Raw genomic sequence first — 16,589 nt, forward strand, 5'->3', positions numbered from 1 at the left:
TTATGTGTACCGTAATTTATTGTATAATTATTAAATAATTATACTAAAGAAATTGATAGTCAAATTCGATCAAATGTCACGTCTGTCAAAGTTTGATTTTATATGCGAGCTATATCGAGGTCGCATGAATAATCGGAGTCTCTAATGTTAACGTATGTACCACCGGTGGTACAAAAGAAGACGGGACTTCAAGTTATCAAGTTGTATAATTAATGGAGCCATCCGATACAGCGAGATAAAAATTACAGCGCCGGTGTTGACATATTAATGGAATTGCGCGCCATTTTCGCTCTTCCGATCGTAATCAATCCTGATTTCCTGGCAAGCCGAGCAACCGGACGAACACATGACGCGCAGCTGGCCCCGAACAGGGTCAGATGACTCATCGACCTATGTCAACCCCTCGCTATCCGTCTCGTTCGCTCTCCCCCTGTCTTGATCGCGTTGAATAAGTAAATCGCTTCTAGACTTAAATTGTCCACCTACAGAGAGGGCAAAAACATGACATTCAGTACGACAGATCACTGCCGGGAGGTAAACCAGCGTTCAATGCCAAGTACGCGGCGCCGACGATGCGTCGAACGTGAAATCTCAGTCATCAGTCGGGGTGAATCAGCTACCCTCCCGTATGACGGTCAAGGAGTCGATCGCTTGCGTTGCACTCCTGCCGAATGGGAGGGGAAGCCTGATTAAACGGCGCGATCGGAGTGAAGCAGAAACCAGACGGCGATTGGCCAGCTTGCAAATACAGTGGGGGCCCGTTTCAGGAACAACACGTGCGTCCAGAGGATCCGTACTGCACTTTACTCTGCGCTTCACTTGGTAGCAACAGCAAAATCAGATCCGGCAGATTGATTTTAATTCGTCACGCTATTCGTGACATTGATTTTTTATTATTGATTTGACCGAGTAGCCAAAATTAAATTAAATACTAAAAAAATTAAATTTATTTATTTATTTAATTCGTAAATCTTACATTATAAATTCACATTATATTAATAAGTTTTTACAATTTGTATAAATCACAAACTTATTTGTCGTAAATAAACCAAAATAACATAAACCAGCTTAAACGGTTCCTCGCGCGCGATTATCCTTACTATATAATTTTATTATTATTATTATTATTATTTTATTATTTACTCAATGTTATACCATTTTGTTCTTACAATACTGTTATTATCGTTATGCGCCTAGTATGTCGTTATCGACGCTCTTTTGTATACATAAAGGGTGACGCGAACGCCACTATCGATGCTTCCTCGCGTCGATCCTGGCGAGACCGCCGCTTGGAGGGGAAATGTCCTACGATGAAGAGGGGGAACGCGAACGACGAGCGCCGGGGCCGCGACGCCCGCGTTACCTGGTATTACGTACCGCAGAAGCGTCGACCGGTCAGTCGGTGCACTGTCTCATCTCTGCCCTCGAAAGACGCTAGCTCGACGGTGTCGACGCGCCTGCTTGCACCCCGGAGACTCGCCCGCATCAAGTGACAGGTTAGTGCACCCCTCCTGACCCCATCACACACACCGCTGACTCGCCGGGTCGTTACTCCGCGATAACGCGCGTACCCAATGGCGGATTGAGACTCGCCGGAACGAGTCGGGCCGGATCGACGTAAATGAGTAAATCTCGAGGGGTATCCTGAGGACAAATGTTATCTTTCAAGTGTTATCACCTTCGGAATATTCCGACGTCGCTCAGGAAGTCGTCCGCTAGCTGTCTGGGAAAAACGAAGAACAATGGCAAGTTGCGGAAGCCCCGTTTTCCTTTCCTTTCTTCACCGTCGTGGGACATCAGGTTGCAGGAGTGCGAAAAAAATTTAATTCCAAAATTAATCGGTGAATCTGCCGTTCGTGAGCCTCGTGAGAATTTGTAGATGGGACGGACTTGGCGAGACACCTTGTATACTTTTGCCTGTCTTCGTGGCAGAAACTGGTGAAACGAAAGGCGACCGACTGTCTTCGCGAGACATCTGGGCCGAGCCGACTCGTGGCAGTCGCGGGATTAGCGGATCTCACATACGAATAACTATTTTCCCTTCGAAGCTCGAGTCTTGTGTCTTTACTCGAGAAAATTCTGCCGACCGACGAAAGCCGGTTTTCCGGCCTCGCGATTTAGTATCTCTTCTCACTGGTATATAACTTGTGACGTGCTTCGTGACAGTATATCGATATATTTTACGATTATTATATTTTACGTGTTACGAATTTGCGCTCCGTTTTTGCATTTATTCCATTATTCCGCAATGTTGCATTTTTGCACGTAACCGTAAATAGGAAACGGAATTTCCGCAGCTATAAGGTGCATCGATATTAACGATCGCGACGAGGTGGATTTTTCGTAGCTGTGACAACACACGGGACGTTACTAAAATTACGTTATTCCTTGTCGTCAGCCGGCTCGCGGCTACATCGAGATATCGATCAGCCTTTCGACGCGATCGAAAGTGTACTTCAGGGGTGTGGTCAAGAAGCGTCTCTCACGGGACGGAAACGGCCGTGCATGCGGTGTTTCTTCTCGATAATCGTGCATGATAATCTTGCGGGTGCTTTTTGTGGGAACGTGGCAGAAAGTCGGACAACCATTCGCGCGAGTGCGAATAATTTTAAAATTCTTATATAACAGAGTTGGAGTAAAGTAATTTTTACAAATTTTATAGTGAAATATTAAATTTATTAATGATTATAAAATATAAAAAGTAATTTGTAAAATTAATTTTGTTAAACTAGGATTTGGTACTACCTACTATAGTATATAATTCTAATATACACAATTATATTATTGAATCGATTAAAATGCTCATCGTTCACCGATAAAAATTCATTCTTTTATGTACACGTTATTGTTAATATTTTATACATGTGTTGTATCTTGTTGCAATTACGCGTTATACACATGAGGCTTAAGATTAACGAACATGACGAATCAACGGACCAGAATTAATGAGCGGGCCGTATCGCTCGAGCTTACAGGCCTCGCTGATCGAAACAATTTAAAACGCTCGGGAGAAATAATCGAGATAAATTCTAAAGATACTCGCACACTGTTTTTCAGACGCGAGTTTATGTCGATCTGCATGCTCAATGTAAAATAAAATATTTTATTTACAATTGTCCGTTAATCTCACTGATTAAACAACTTATTGTTAGTATACAATTTAAAAAATTTTCATTTTAATATATTTAATAATTTCTCTTGTATTATATTTATTTAAGGATGTTTTTGCTAATTTTTTCGCTTACTTTGATACAGTTGTATATTTTTATTGGTTCCAAAAGAGAGTTTCTCGGGATGCAATAATTTTATTATGTGCTTGATCAGGTATAAATTGATGATGAATTAATCGCTCTCTGGGCAGCAATAAGATAGATTGCTATGGTTGTAAAGGAACTCCCGAGGGCTTCCTTCGTCCTTCGCATGCAGGCTTGCTGCGCGGGACAGGATTGGTACAAGGGCGTGGTTTTGACAGATGCTTACTGTACGTACGAATACGCATGTGTCTTCTCGTTGTCGTCAATGGCACATTTCCTGAATTCTGTGCTCACGCATCATATATTTGATGCTGACACTTTGCGGTTACGAAGCAATATAATCTCGTAAGACGAGATTTAATTTGATTTACAATTTTATTAAAATCGATTTCATTTCAACATTGCGATTGGAAGGTAGTTAGAGGATCAGTTATTGAGATATTTTTATATCATAATTTATTTTCTTATATATTGTTAGTGATATAGATATTAGATGATTTTGAAACATTTGTTACTTTTTATTTTAATATTGTTAAAAGTGTCACAGTAGAAGAGATTCAGAACGAATTAAATACAATCATTAGAGTTCTCATTCTGATAATTAACGAGATTCAGAACGATAATTAACGATATTTGGAGCAATAATTAACGATATTTGGAGTGATGGTTCATAAAAGTAAATAGCATCCAAATTAATATTGAATGCAAATGATTACTTGATTATTGAATAATTTGCTTCTACTGAAGGCAATAAAGTAAAATTTGTGCAGAAATCGAACCGAACTTTTTTACTGACTCAATACATTTTTTTGTATGACAAAATTGTTATTATTATTAGAAACGAATTATTGCATTTAATGTTTCCAGTTTCTTGAATTCCCAGTGGAATATGTCATGAAATCGCGTCGCACGCGCGTCTCATTTATGTTGCGTAGACCTCAACCGCGGCGATTTTCCGCGCCTCGTATTTTCCTCGGGGAGAATCGAGGCATTTGCATTTTATCATGTCCCGCGCGTGTGCGTCTGTTTCAAGGCGAACGAGGGGGCTCCTGTGCGAGCTCCGCCGTCGCGAATCGCGCATTTCCATGCTGCAAATATATTTACCAGGGCTCCGTTCGTTCGCGATTAGCACTCCCTAGATCGCAAGACTGCTGCGTCTATCTTGTGACAGTAGCGTTACTAGATGAGCTTATACCCGGGTGCACTCGCCGGTCTCGACTCTTCGACCATGTCAGCCGGACCTTGTTGCCGTGAGGCGCTTTTCCTTTAATTCGCATTTATACTCCAACTTTACGTGGCCAATGTGGAACTGATGTAAACAAAAATTGTGACTGCGAGTCGAACACGTTTGCTCAAATCTGAAATTTCGACTGAATGCGCGTCTCCAATCGGGACGCTCGGATCAAATGCGCGGTACCGTTGTTCTGACGTCATCGCGATTATCTCTAGATCGCGCGAGTCGCTTTATCCGAAAAATGCGACATAAGATTGGCGAACTAAAAGTCGATTATAAATTAAAAATTCAAAATTGGCTGTTAAGTAAATTTGGAACATTTTGCTATGAAAAATAGCTTCTCTCTCTCTTTCTCGGCTCTCGATTGAGAGGAAAAGAGAAACCGCCCTTCAATCCGTGACCATGAAACTCCTGAGGGTCGGCGGGATGTGTCGTATAGATGGTCGCGGAGAGTTCACGACCCCACTCATGCTCTTCGGGCGATGCCGGCAATGCCAATCGATGAAACCGTCTGCCGCGGCAGCCACCGCCGCCGCCTCCACCGCCAGCTAACCGCTTCCCTGGCGTAACCTCGGAACTGCTCCCGTGAATGCATGTGTGCACGTGTGTATCTCCGCACACCTTCCTACCCATTCATGCATCGCGGATAAAAGACCGCGCGCGCGGTGTGTGTTAATATTGACATGCTGTTGCGCCATCAGGAAGCGGAAGACTCGCCCGCAGGGTAATCGTCGGACGATACGCAATTGATCCGCGCTCTGAGGTCCGGTTACGCGAGTCATGTGGGTGGTTGATTGTTGTTCACCGTAGATATGTCAAAAGATATTAATACTCTGCCGTGAAGAAGCTTCCAAGATCTTTTTTTGATGGAGAACAGATTTTGAATACATTGCAAAAAATTTGTTGAACTTTTAAGCCTTTTTTCAAGGTTTAAGAATATTATTTTTGATTAATTTGTGCAAACGCACCGACTGCGATCCGTGAGCGCAGTGAATGTACTGAGGAAGCCTTAAGGGGGGAATCTAGTTTACCGGGTCCAAAAAATCGAGGCCAGTCAAATAGTACAAAATGAATTTTATGAGGAAGTTGAAGGGCTCCTGTATGGAGCAGAAATTGCTGATTAACCTACGACTGCTGTAAGTTATCAAAAAATTATACTTTTCGGTTGCAAAACCTTTAAATGTTTTTTTCTCAAAACCGTATTTTCTAAACTTGTGTACACGATAGAGAAAAATCTAATTAACCGATCGAGTTCTATCTCAGCTCATTTTGTTCGTTATTTGTTTCTTTACCAAGTGAACCTAAAACAGAGTAAAAAAATTAAATTAGACTAGTTTTTTGCACTAAAAAACGAAATTTTTTGTGAAAAATGAAATTTTTTTTCAGAATCGTGTCAATTTCTCAATTTTCGTTATTTTTTTGGTTTTTTAGGTTCACTTCGAAGGTAATTATGTAAAATTAATAAAAAACTTTGAATCGTTTGTTTCACACAAGATTTACGCTCTCCAGAATGTACACAATGAACCAACTGCAGCGGCGAGGCGTTACAAGCATCTTCTTGTTTCATCGGCTTAACGGCTATATTTTTAATCCAAAAAAATAATTTTTGTAGTTTAAATATACAATAACATATTCTAAAAGTGTAGGAGTAATTGCTTTTATTTTACCTACTTTAAAAAATTCCTAAAAATTATGCATTTTTCGGGCTCCTAAACCAGATTCCCCCCTTAACCATGAGATAAGAAATGCTTAACGCATCACCGTTTTCTCTAGATCAAAGGTTCTTCATATGACCTCCTAGAACGGGAAGCGATTTCAATTGAAATTGAGGCTGGCATTGCGTCGGTGTAAGATATATATCTCTCATTAGTGTTGCATTCAGTTTCTGATTTAATTAACAAGAATTTAAAATAAGATTGGCGAACTAAAAATTGATTAAATTTACAAACTTCAAAATTGGCTATTGAAGTAAATTTTAAACATTTTTCTATGAATGTTTCTCTCTCTCAATTTTGGGAGTTCCTAGTCTCCGAATCGCGCATAATTAAAAAAAATATAAATATCTTTATCAGAAAAAAAAAAATAAGAGTACGTTGCACGGTCGTCCTGGTTACACCGGGCATTTGTATCTGTATCTGGACAGCCAATTCGGACGATATTTATGTACTGCTTCGTACCTACATACGTCCCTGGCTGTACGCGCCACCGCTCGATACGATACGAGCGTCCAGGGTTCGTTAGCCGTCACGGTCGCACGAAAGAGAGCTAGAAAGAGAGAGAGAGAGAGAGAGAGAGGGAAAAGAGAGGAGAGACAGAGAGAGAGGGATAAAGAAAGGGGAAAAAGAGAGAGAGCCGCGGCTGCTCGCGTGCGAGCGCGACGCTCGACGGTCGTCGCGCGGCAGAGCGTTTCTCTAGTCTCAAATACACGAATGCAAACAGCGAATGCGTTTTCACGTGGGCACTGTACGCGCGTAGGTGCTGCAACACCGTTGCTGCTGCTGCCCACTGGTCGATACAGGCCGTGCACATTGTTGTTTGCACGTGTGGACGCGTGGCGATCGAGAGAAAGAAGGCGGGAGAGAGAGAGAGAGAGAGAGAGAGAGAGAGAGACGGCAGTAGAGGCCCAACCATTAAACGCGATCGCCCAAGTTAATTGGCAGTCGCACGAACTCGTTAGCCAGCGACCGTAGGATCCCGTTCCGCGGGCCAGACCCACGTTTGATGCAGTCGTCGTAGGAGAATCTCCCCCTCGTGCGAGCGATCCGAGTCGCAGAGCGGATTTCGAGCGGTTTGCGGCCAGGCGGCCTGCCTTGAACGAGCTTGATTCACCGGCACTCTGTCACTGTCGCTCTCTCGACTGTTATTTCACCTACGAAGGAACGGTACACCCGACCCTTGGCCCTAAGCTGTTATGCGCATGAGAAAGAATCTCCCCTCCTCAAATAAATTATAATTTCTGAGGATGTTCTTAAGTGGGAAAAGATAAATTTTATTTAATATTCCTCTCGAGTTGCTTTCCAGGGTAAATGTTCAGTTCCTTAAAACGGCGCGAGCCTCTCGCAACAAAAGAGCCTAAACTCGCCTCGTTTAACTTGTAAATCTGATAATGATCTGATAATTATAAATCAAGACGAGCATACCCCTTTTACCGCTTCAGGGAGTCTTTAAGCAAGGGAATACTTGGAATAGGATCTTTCTTTCAATAAAGATCCTATTCCAAGTATTCCCTTGCTTAAAGACTCCCTGAAGCGGTAAAAGGGGTATGCTCGTCTTGATTTATAATTATCAGATCATTATCAGATTTACAAGTTAAACGAGGCGAGTTTAGGCTTTTTTGTTGCGAGAGGCTCGCACCATTTGAGCATTGATAATATATAAATTATGTCAAATATTAATAATATATAATATATAAATTATATCGATTAGATATATCCGGAGTCTCATGAATCGAACTCGGAGATACAAACAAATCCGGTTATTATGTCACGTAGTGTCTAAAGTTGAGATAATTGAAGATGTAACATTAGTGATTTTGTCATCTGACCTAGAGCCATACTTTTGCGGTTTCTCCGTTCAAGTGAGCTATTAGAAATCGCGGCTTCTCGGTGCTCATGATGCTCGACCAGTCATATGTCAGTCTGCCTAATGTCTTACCCGATGACTCGTCCTTGTCAGTTGCCAGCGCATCTCGTCGCCAGCAACCTAGTTTCCTTGTTAACTCCTCGCGCAGGCCGCTTTTCACCACGAGAGAGAGAGACGACGGGTCTGCTCGAGAGAATCAAGCAGGATTTATCAAAGTTTCACCGAGCGTCATCGTGCGGCTCGCCTCATTAGGTTCTATCATTCGCATGCGAACTGTAGTTTGCATAATAACCAATAAGGGGCTCACCGGATGGCCGTTTGCCACGGCTAGATGGATCTCTACGGATGTTCAATTAAACGGAACTAACGGTCGTTATTACGGCGGTTTTTGCCGGCTAAGCGCTCGTAATTTCCTCGCTAGTCTCAAGTAATACGCAATTCGACGATTGAAGCCCATTGAACATCAATAATGATCATTGATTGATAATTTAATTGAAAGAGTGGAGACAAACCTATCCAGGAAGATGTTAAATCATACATTGCATTTGTATCAGTTTTTCTTATTAATTAAAAGACCTTCGTTTATTACGATTTCCTAGCAAGATTAAAAATCGAAGCTTGTAAGAGACTCGGAGGATAGGGTAACTACCCCTATAACATTTTCTGCAATTGCAAATATGGCAACAAATTATGTTTACCGGAAGGTCGCAAATGGAAAACATACTTTGTTAACATACTTTGTTGCAATTCTGTTAGCACACTTCCGTCAATATGCAACATTTTCACCGTTCTATTGTCAGATCTGCTCTAATGTTGTCGTCAATTTGACTGTGGAATATGTTCGTCAGATTTGGCTCACATTGGAGACCAACTGAGGACACAGTAGGCTCTGGCTTTGGCATTATAGTTCCGCTGACATTTGTTTCTCATTTGGCAACATCCCACAACCAAAATGTTTGCTGGGTAATATCCCAACATCAAAAAATATATTTTTATGCGTTTATATAAAATCACACAAAAAACGGATTATTAGCAACAATTTTAATTTTAAATAAATATATCTCCAAAAATTTTCAAGATAGGACACATTCATAACGTGGATAATTCAACGAATAATGCATATCATTAGGTCTTTTGGCTTCGCAATCGTTCTTGGCCATGATTAATGATTCCTCCGTGATTTCGCAGAGCCTTCGCTGATGGCGAGAGCTTCGCGAGATTCGCATTGTGGTAATCCGCGGCGTAACGAGAACTATCTTTTATCTGGTCGCACTTCACCGTGGTCGGTCAAATGAGAGCTCGTCCTCGTCTCTTACCGTTACGTACAACCGAGTGTACGAACTTCGCGTATGTGCATGTACGTGCGCATACACATAGCACACGTGCATGTGTGCCTCGTACATGCACATACACTTACACCTACACGGATGTACGAATAAAAGAAAAAAAAAAGTGTTCAACAAAGTGGATACGGGTAAAGGACGCGTGTGAGCTCCCGCTGCTCCGCGTTGCGTATTCGGCCTCTTTCGAGCTCTCCCTATATACAGGCATACGGCTGGCTACCATATAAGGACCTATACACAGCCTTGCGTCGATGCTGACCCACCGTTTGAGCGTATCTCTCGAAAGCCTCTCTCGCGATCCCAGGACCGTACTCAAGATCCCGGAGCCGAGAGTTGATAATGGGTTTCTTCGTTTTGCATTTTCTTTTTGCACTTGCTATTCTGTTGCACTCTAATGAAATTTAGGTAAAGTCTCTAAACGGAGGTTTAAGCGCCTTTACGAATCCATAGTGGATTTATCGTTGTCAGGATGTCTATCATCTATCATCTAAATTTTACCATACTTATATATAGGATCTCGAGAGTTGACAGTGAGCTTAATGGGTCTGTTTCGTTTTTTTATACTTGCAACTCTGTTGCAATCAAATAAAATTTAGATAAAGTCTGTAACGGAGATTTAAGCGCCTTTACGAATCCATAGTGCATTTATCAGGATGTCCATCATCTATCCACCTAAATTTTACGATCGCTTCACGGTATTGTTTCGATCAGAATTCAAACGACGAATGGCGAAAAGAAAGAGTCGCGCAAAATCGATGGCCTTGCATTGTGTCATACTGCGCACTGATAATACGCTCGGCAATATTCGAATTCGTTCCTGTGACTTCACTGACGTGGAATGCAGACCTTTTCTTACTCCGCGTCTCTTTTATTCGTTGTATTTACGATCGCATTGATTCCCACATGGACGAATCGATGTTACATTGTTTTTCAATATATGTATGCGTGTGAACTGAAGTACAGATACAGATGATACATCGCACGACAATTGAGAACTTCAAGTTAAATTACACTGCAATTTTGCTTCGTGCATGAACTCGATATGAGTATATATAACTGTTATATGTTATTTAAAATTAGTAATATTATTCAATATATTATTCAAAAGCTGACCGAAATTTTGCAATTAATATAAATATTGGAATATATTTTAATTTGACAGAATCCGGCAGGAATACAGTTTCGCACGCACAAAAGTGATCGATTTCATCATAAGACGTAGAACGAAATGTTCGATCAGGAAAAGAGACACGTAGGTGTTAAACGACGATCGATATCGCCCACGTACGCTAATTACAAGTGCGTTCTTTTTTTTACATTTTTTCACGTTGAGTCAGATGAGCTTTTAAGTCTGCTTGAATGCGCACAGCCATGAACACTGACAAGGAACGTGTTGGGAGAAAGGGGGTGGGTAAAAGAGGGGCACTTAAGGAATGAGTCATTGACAGTTTAGCTTATAAACGTGTTGCGAGTACCGGATTCAGTATACAAGACGCATATACGTAGATATGTATAAGCGTGCGTACACATATCCAGACGACGACGCGACTTTGATTTCGTGCCACAACTATCAATTATTTGTGATTAAATTCTCTTGCTCCAAACAGACGCGGAAATTGTTAATGCAAAAATATGAGATTGATATGTCGATTCATGAAAACAAATTTTTGCAGCATTTTCGACTATCATGATTTTCTATTTATTTTGTCGATTACTAATATGTAGCGAAGTATCTTTTTCCCAAAATCTGTGTATAATTTTATTTTACAATGTAAAGGAACGTTACAATCGCCTTTCATGAAAAGAGGCAGCGAGAAGACAGGCGGAGAGTATATATCAAAGTTTCTCTCAGTCTCCCGCGATGCGTCATTATCGCAAATAATAAATGATAGGTGCGGATGGAATCAGACGTAGTGATACAATTTATCGCGCGCAGAGTGCGAAGTAAAGGAATATTTTACATGAATATAAACGCGGAAAATTATCCAATGTTATTGGTTAAATGTAAGTTTAATTAATAAAAAGATAAGTTAATAAAACTTACATTATGGATATTGCTGTATAATGATTATTGAAATCATATGAGCAATCAATTGCTTCATTTTCACACGTATCTTGTATCGCACTTAGGAGTGATCTGAATACTATCTTTTTTATTGTGATGAGCACGCACTTTAGTACGGATAAAATTTCACACCGACGTAGTTACTGGTTGGGGAGGGAAGCGTGACAAGAAACGAAACATATTAGAAGGAAGTGGGTATCGCTCGGACGGAAGCAGCGAACCACCGCTGTTTCCGCTACGTGACACATAAAAATTCGCCGGTCAAGCATTACGCGAGTTTATAGATAGACCAGATTCTTCGCGCAATAATTTCCTACATTAGTATGCCTGTAAACTCTAATCTCTTTTCTTTCCCTTTATTCTTTGCGGTATGTAACTTTTGGCACAAAGTAAATTTTATTTCTATTTTATTTATAAAACTCCGTATAATATATATAGAAATTATTATTTATATAATATTATAATTAAATTAAATATTATTTATATTATTATTAACATGACAATAAAGATTAAAAGAAATTTTTTGGACTTTAGATGCAATGTTTCTCGATTAAAGTACGTGTGTTGAGGAAAGGTGTGCTGAATCTTATAATTGTATAACAAGCCATTCCAAGATTAAAGTTTTTTTTTTTTAATTTCGAGTCTGCAAAATTTTGGTCGAGTTCAGCGACATCAATGACATCGAATAAAGTTGTGCTGTATTTCTGCTGCGTTTGGGGTTTGGCGCAACGATGCAACGATGCAACGTGCAGTTCCGACATCGTTGTCGATAGCTTCGTTCCGATAGTTTCGTTCATTGGCATTCATTGGCAACCGTTGTTGTCAGCGCGCGGATTGTTGCTTCAACAAAAGCACTGATTCGCTGACAATCGGAAACGCGCGACGCCGCTTCTCGTCAATACATTCATTTTGCTGGTCGATACTCCTTTGTGATCTTTATATGCTTTACGTGGAAACAGTTTTCATCTACTAACGTATACGATATCGCACATTCCTCTGCAATCTCTGCAATCCCAACAATCACTTTTTGCATGGAGGGAATTGACAAAAAGTGATGAAAAAGAAAAACAATTACATAAAGGATTGAATAAAATTGTTTTTTTTTATGAAGATACTTTTTAATAAGAGAAAAAGGAAAACCAAAATTTTTACACTCATATAATACTTTGAAAAGGCAGGAAACAATAAAAAGCGAATCTCATATTTGCAGCTTATGTCATATACTAATTGACACTAACTGACAGTTCATTTCAGTAATTACTATAAGATTTACAAACAATTTCATGTCCTAATTTCTTCATAATTCCTGATAGGATTATTTTCTTCTTATTAATAAGTTAATAAGTCTTATTAATAAGTTTTAATCCAATTAAATATTGTAAGATCACTCATGTAATGTCGAATGTAAAAAAAAAACTTACTCCATAAAGATTGAAGCTTTATCGAGATTTGATGATCGTTCCATGCTACCAAGAAAAAATTTAGCAAATCTTTAAAAAATGGATATTATTATATTAAAATAAGTTACCAATAAGTACGGAATAATTTAATTAAATTTATATGGCGTGGTTGATCGTCTTTATTTAAATCTATTAGAGTAATAATTCTCTTATAATGCAGTAATTTGCTTGAATATTCTAACTGCTCTTGTATATCTTTCTTACTCTGTATTGATTCATATTATTTTATCCCTATAAAGACTTGTCAGAACTTCCAGGAAAATATGTTTTCTATTATATTTTTTATCGATATCATCAGTATAATGGACATATCGTATAAATATTAAATAGAAATCTATAAATACTAACTCTGTAGCTTTGCGATCAATGTCTACAGCGTAGATAAACTCCTTGTAAATCATTTTATTTTTTAAGGTAATATTTGCATACGTAGTACTCGTTATTGCTTGTTCAAAGTTCATAAAACAAAGTTCATAAATAAACCAATAGATTTGTGCTTCTCGGTCCAGCGTTTCGCAAATGTCATTAATATTAGCAATAATATTGACCGTCTAGGGCCTGCTTAGAGTTTGCAACGCCACTTATCAAACGTTTAGCAACAAGCATCAAGCTATGCGAAGTGATATTGGTTACAGATTCATTTATCGTATGAACAGTCGCATTTCTTACTGTTACCGACAAATTTAAGTAGTGAAAAATATGATCGACATACTGTTTTTCGACTTTGACACCGCAGGGCGTCAATCTCAGGAAAAACAGTTGAGATAGCCGACCCTTAATTTGACAAATCTAAATTCCTCTAGAAAAAACTCTGGAACTTCAAGTAATAAAATTATTAGTACAAATATTATAGAATTATTATACAGTAGGAAAGAGCTTATCGTTAATTTAAAATAATTAATAAATAAAAAAGCCACACGTGTGGTAAAAACGCTTTGTAAGCTGTGAGAAAGCTTTGACAGCTTTGTACAAAATTCTACTAAAATATAAAATATTATATGAGACTTATATGTACTGCTTTAAGGAAAGCAATTGATCTTAACATTTTACAATTATTTTCATCTTACAGATCAAAAAGTACACGGCTGAACCATGTCGAGTCCGTCATTGAAGGATCTGCCCAAAGTAGCCCTAGATCTGAAAAGCGAATTGGAAGGTTTCAATCATGGCTGCATGAAGAAAGCTGCCACTGCCGAGAAGAATGTTTTACCTTCCGCCGAAGGTACTGTAAAGTGGACTTTATTCACATTCATTGAACAAGATTCATTCTTGTAGATAAAATCATTTTACTTTTATGTTCATAATATGATTAAAACTTAATAGCCACGCGTTTAGTATATTTAATATAATAACGTTTGTAGTTTTGAGCAAATTTCGTTCCAAATTATACATATTTATATATTAAAATTTTTAATATATTATTCTTTTACAGTGAAAACATTTATTTATGGAATTATTATATTTTTATATTGTTTTAGTTTCTTTTTTTTATAAAAATATATGTACAAATAGTAGTTTATTTAGACTTACATTTGCCCATTGCATTTAGCACTATATTTAGCGGCTGATTAAATTCAAATTTCTAATTAAAAGTTTCTAATTAAAAATGTGCATATTTTTAACACTTAATTGTAACAAGAAATTTTCAATTCAATCTTAATGCAGTCTTGATTCGAGCAAAACTTATAGCCAAATATAGTCTAGCGCTAAATGCACGCGAGGTACATGATGTGAGGAAAAAGTTGAGTTTACTTGCACAAATTGTCAAACTGAGAAGAGCGATCTAAGAGCAAAGCTCACATCGACGTGGAGCTCCAATAGAAAAGGTCGCAGCCGCAATAACATGTGTGAATTGCTGACGTAGACGTGCGGCAGGAACGGCAGCACTCCGAGTTGATACACGGGTTGGAGACCTTTAAGCCAGATCAGTTGAAGCACGCTGACACGAAAGAGAAGATTGTATTGCCTAACGCCAAAGGTATTGCTCGTTAAGAACGAAGGAACTTCTGGAACTTGATTACACCATTTTCCGGCACTCCGAGGAGCATTTTCTTGGCTTTCTCACGTGGTGGCAGTGAAAATACGGGACTATTGTCTAGGACAAACTGTCGCTTTCGCTTCTCGAAGAATAAGTCGCGTGCAGAAGCTTTATTGTAGAATAATTCGACGAAAAAGAATATCTGGTGACTTCGGTGATGGCATCTCGGGGCATTCATCTCGCTTTCCATTAATTTCTTGCTTACGTCTCTTACAAGACAATTTAGTGTATCAAATTTAGTAAGGTAACTTATTTGCACAGTATTTACAGCGGAGCTTCCTAGATTCTCCTCCTCTTATTTCATACGGATTCTTGGATTCCATTTGGAATAATATTATCGACTGAAGCGTCAAGACAGCAAAAGCTTTTGAGTTAGAAGCCGCTCGGGATCGAAGGGTTCCCACAAATTTTTAATGTTAAAATTAAGATAATTCCAGCTAAAGAATTTGTTACATTAAATTTAAATATTCTAAAGCGTCTTTATTATACACACATACATAGCAAGAAGCTAAATTGATATTCAAAAAAATAAATTCAAAATTACGTACTCGATATCAAATGTTCATGAATGTTCATGTATGTCTAATATTTAATAGAAACTTTGTTTAGTCAAGACTTTGAATTTGATTTCAAATATAACATAATTTCGCCTCATGAAAGTACACAGAGTTTATCTAGACATACAAGATGTTAAATGGCAAGTACCTTATAAAGAAGGACGTGGTAAGGACGACGAACGGTATTAGTCATTGATTGATTGATCGATTGTTCGTCGATCGTACGGCATAAAACCTGTATGCGATTGTTGAATTTATTCTTCACTATTTCCCTCGCGAGCTTGGCGGCCGGCTGTACATAAGCAAATCTGTCTGTCGCGCGGATCGTCCGTTTACGCTTTGAAATTCCGCTTACGAGTGATTGTCCATCGTCGTTTCTAAAGTCCATTGGTTTGTTTCCAGATGTTGCCGCGGAGAAGACTCAACAAACACTAATCGCCGGCATCGAGAAGTTCGACACCGCAAGCCTGAAGCACACCGAGACTCAGGAGAAGAACCCGCTACCCGATAAAGATGGTATTATTTATTAATTATATATATATAATTTATATATATTATTATATTAATAAATATGTTAATAGAATGTCACATAATTACCTTACGAAATAATAACTTCTAATTCTGCAAACTAATTAAATTCGATTACAGCGATCCAGCGAGAGAAGGGCAAACAACAGCTGATCTCCGGTATCGAGAACTTCGATCCAGCGAAATTGAAGCATGCGGAAACCCTCGAGAAGAATCCCTTGCCCACCAAAGAAGGTTCGTACCCGCTCTCGATATCCGCTCTCAAGAATTCTAAAATGCGTGTACGCCATTCACAGCACAGATACGTTATTCGTTACAGCGATCGACGCCGAGAAAGTAGCCGCTTAGAGGAGCTGCCTAAGGAGGAACGAAAAGAAGGAACGGGGACGGCGCGACTCGTCGCTTCTTCCATTTTCTATATTCGTGACATTTTATAACAATTACTCATACATTGCCAAGAGAAGAAATGCGCGAATGCAAAGCACAGTGTTAATCGTAATACTATGATTATTACTTATCCTCTATCCC

General features: G+C 39.2%; 1 protein-coding gene across 2 annotated transcripts; it reads left to right on the forward strand.

The window, feature by feature from the left end:
• Nucleotides 1-999: 999 nt before the first annotated feature.
• LOC105287808 (thymosin beta) lies at nt 1,000-16,550 on the forward strand. 2 transcript variants are annotated; one of them, XM_011353599.3, is made up of 6 exons: nt 1,000-1,496; nt 14,008-14,160; nt 14,803-14,916; nt 15,936-16,049; nt 16,182-16,295; nt 16,381-16,550. In XM_011353599.3, the coding sequence occupies exons 2-6, from the start codon at nt 14,031-14,033 to the stop codon at nt 16,407-16,409; spliced, it is 501 nt and encodes a 166-aa protein (XP_011351901.1). In that variant the 5' UTR covers nt 1,000-1,496; nt 14,008-14,030; the 3' UTR covers nt 16,410-16,550. The 2 variants fall into 2 exon arrangements, with proteins under 2 accessions (XP_011351901.1, XP_019889973.1); XM_020034414.2 differs by lacking the exon at nt 14,803-14,916 and having other exon boundaries at nt 1,164-1,496.
• The last annotated feature ends 39 nt before the right edge of the window (nt 16,551-16,589 follow it).

The sequence above is a fragment of the Ooceraea biroi genome, chromosome 8, assembly GCF_003672135.1.
Source record: "Ooceraea biroi isolate clonal line C1 chromosome 8, Obir_v5.4, whole genome shotgun sequence".
Classification (NCBI taxonomy): domain Eukaryota; kingdom Metazoa; phylum Arthropoda; class Insecta; order Hymenoptera; family Formicidae; genus Ooceraea; species Ooceraea biroi.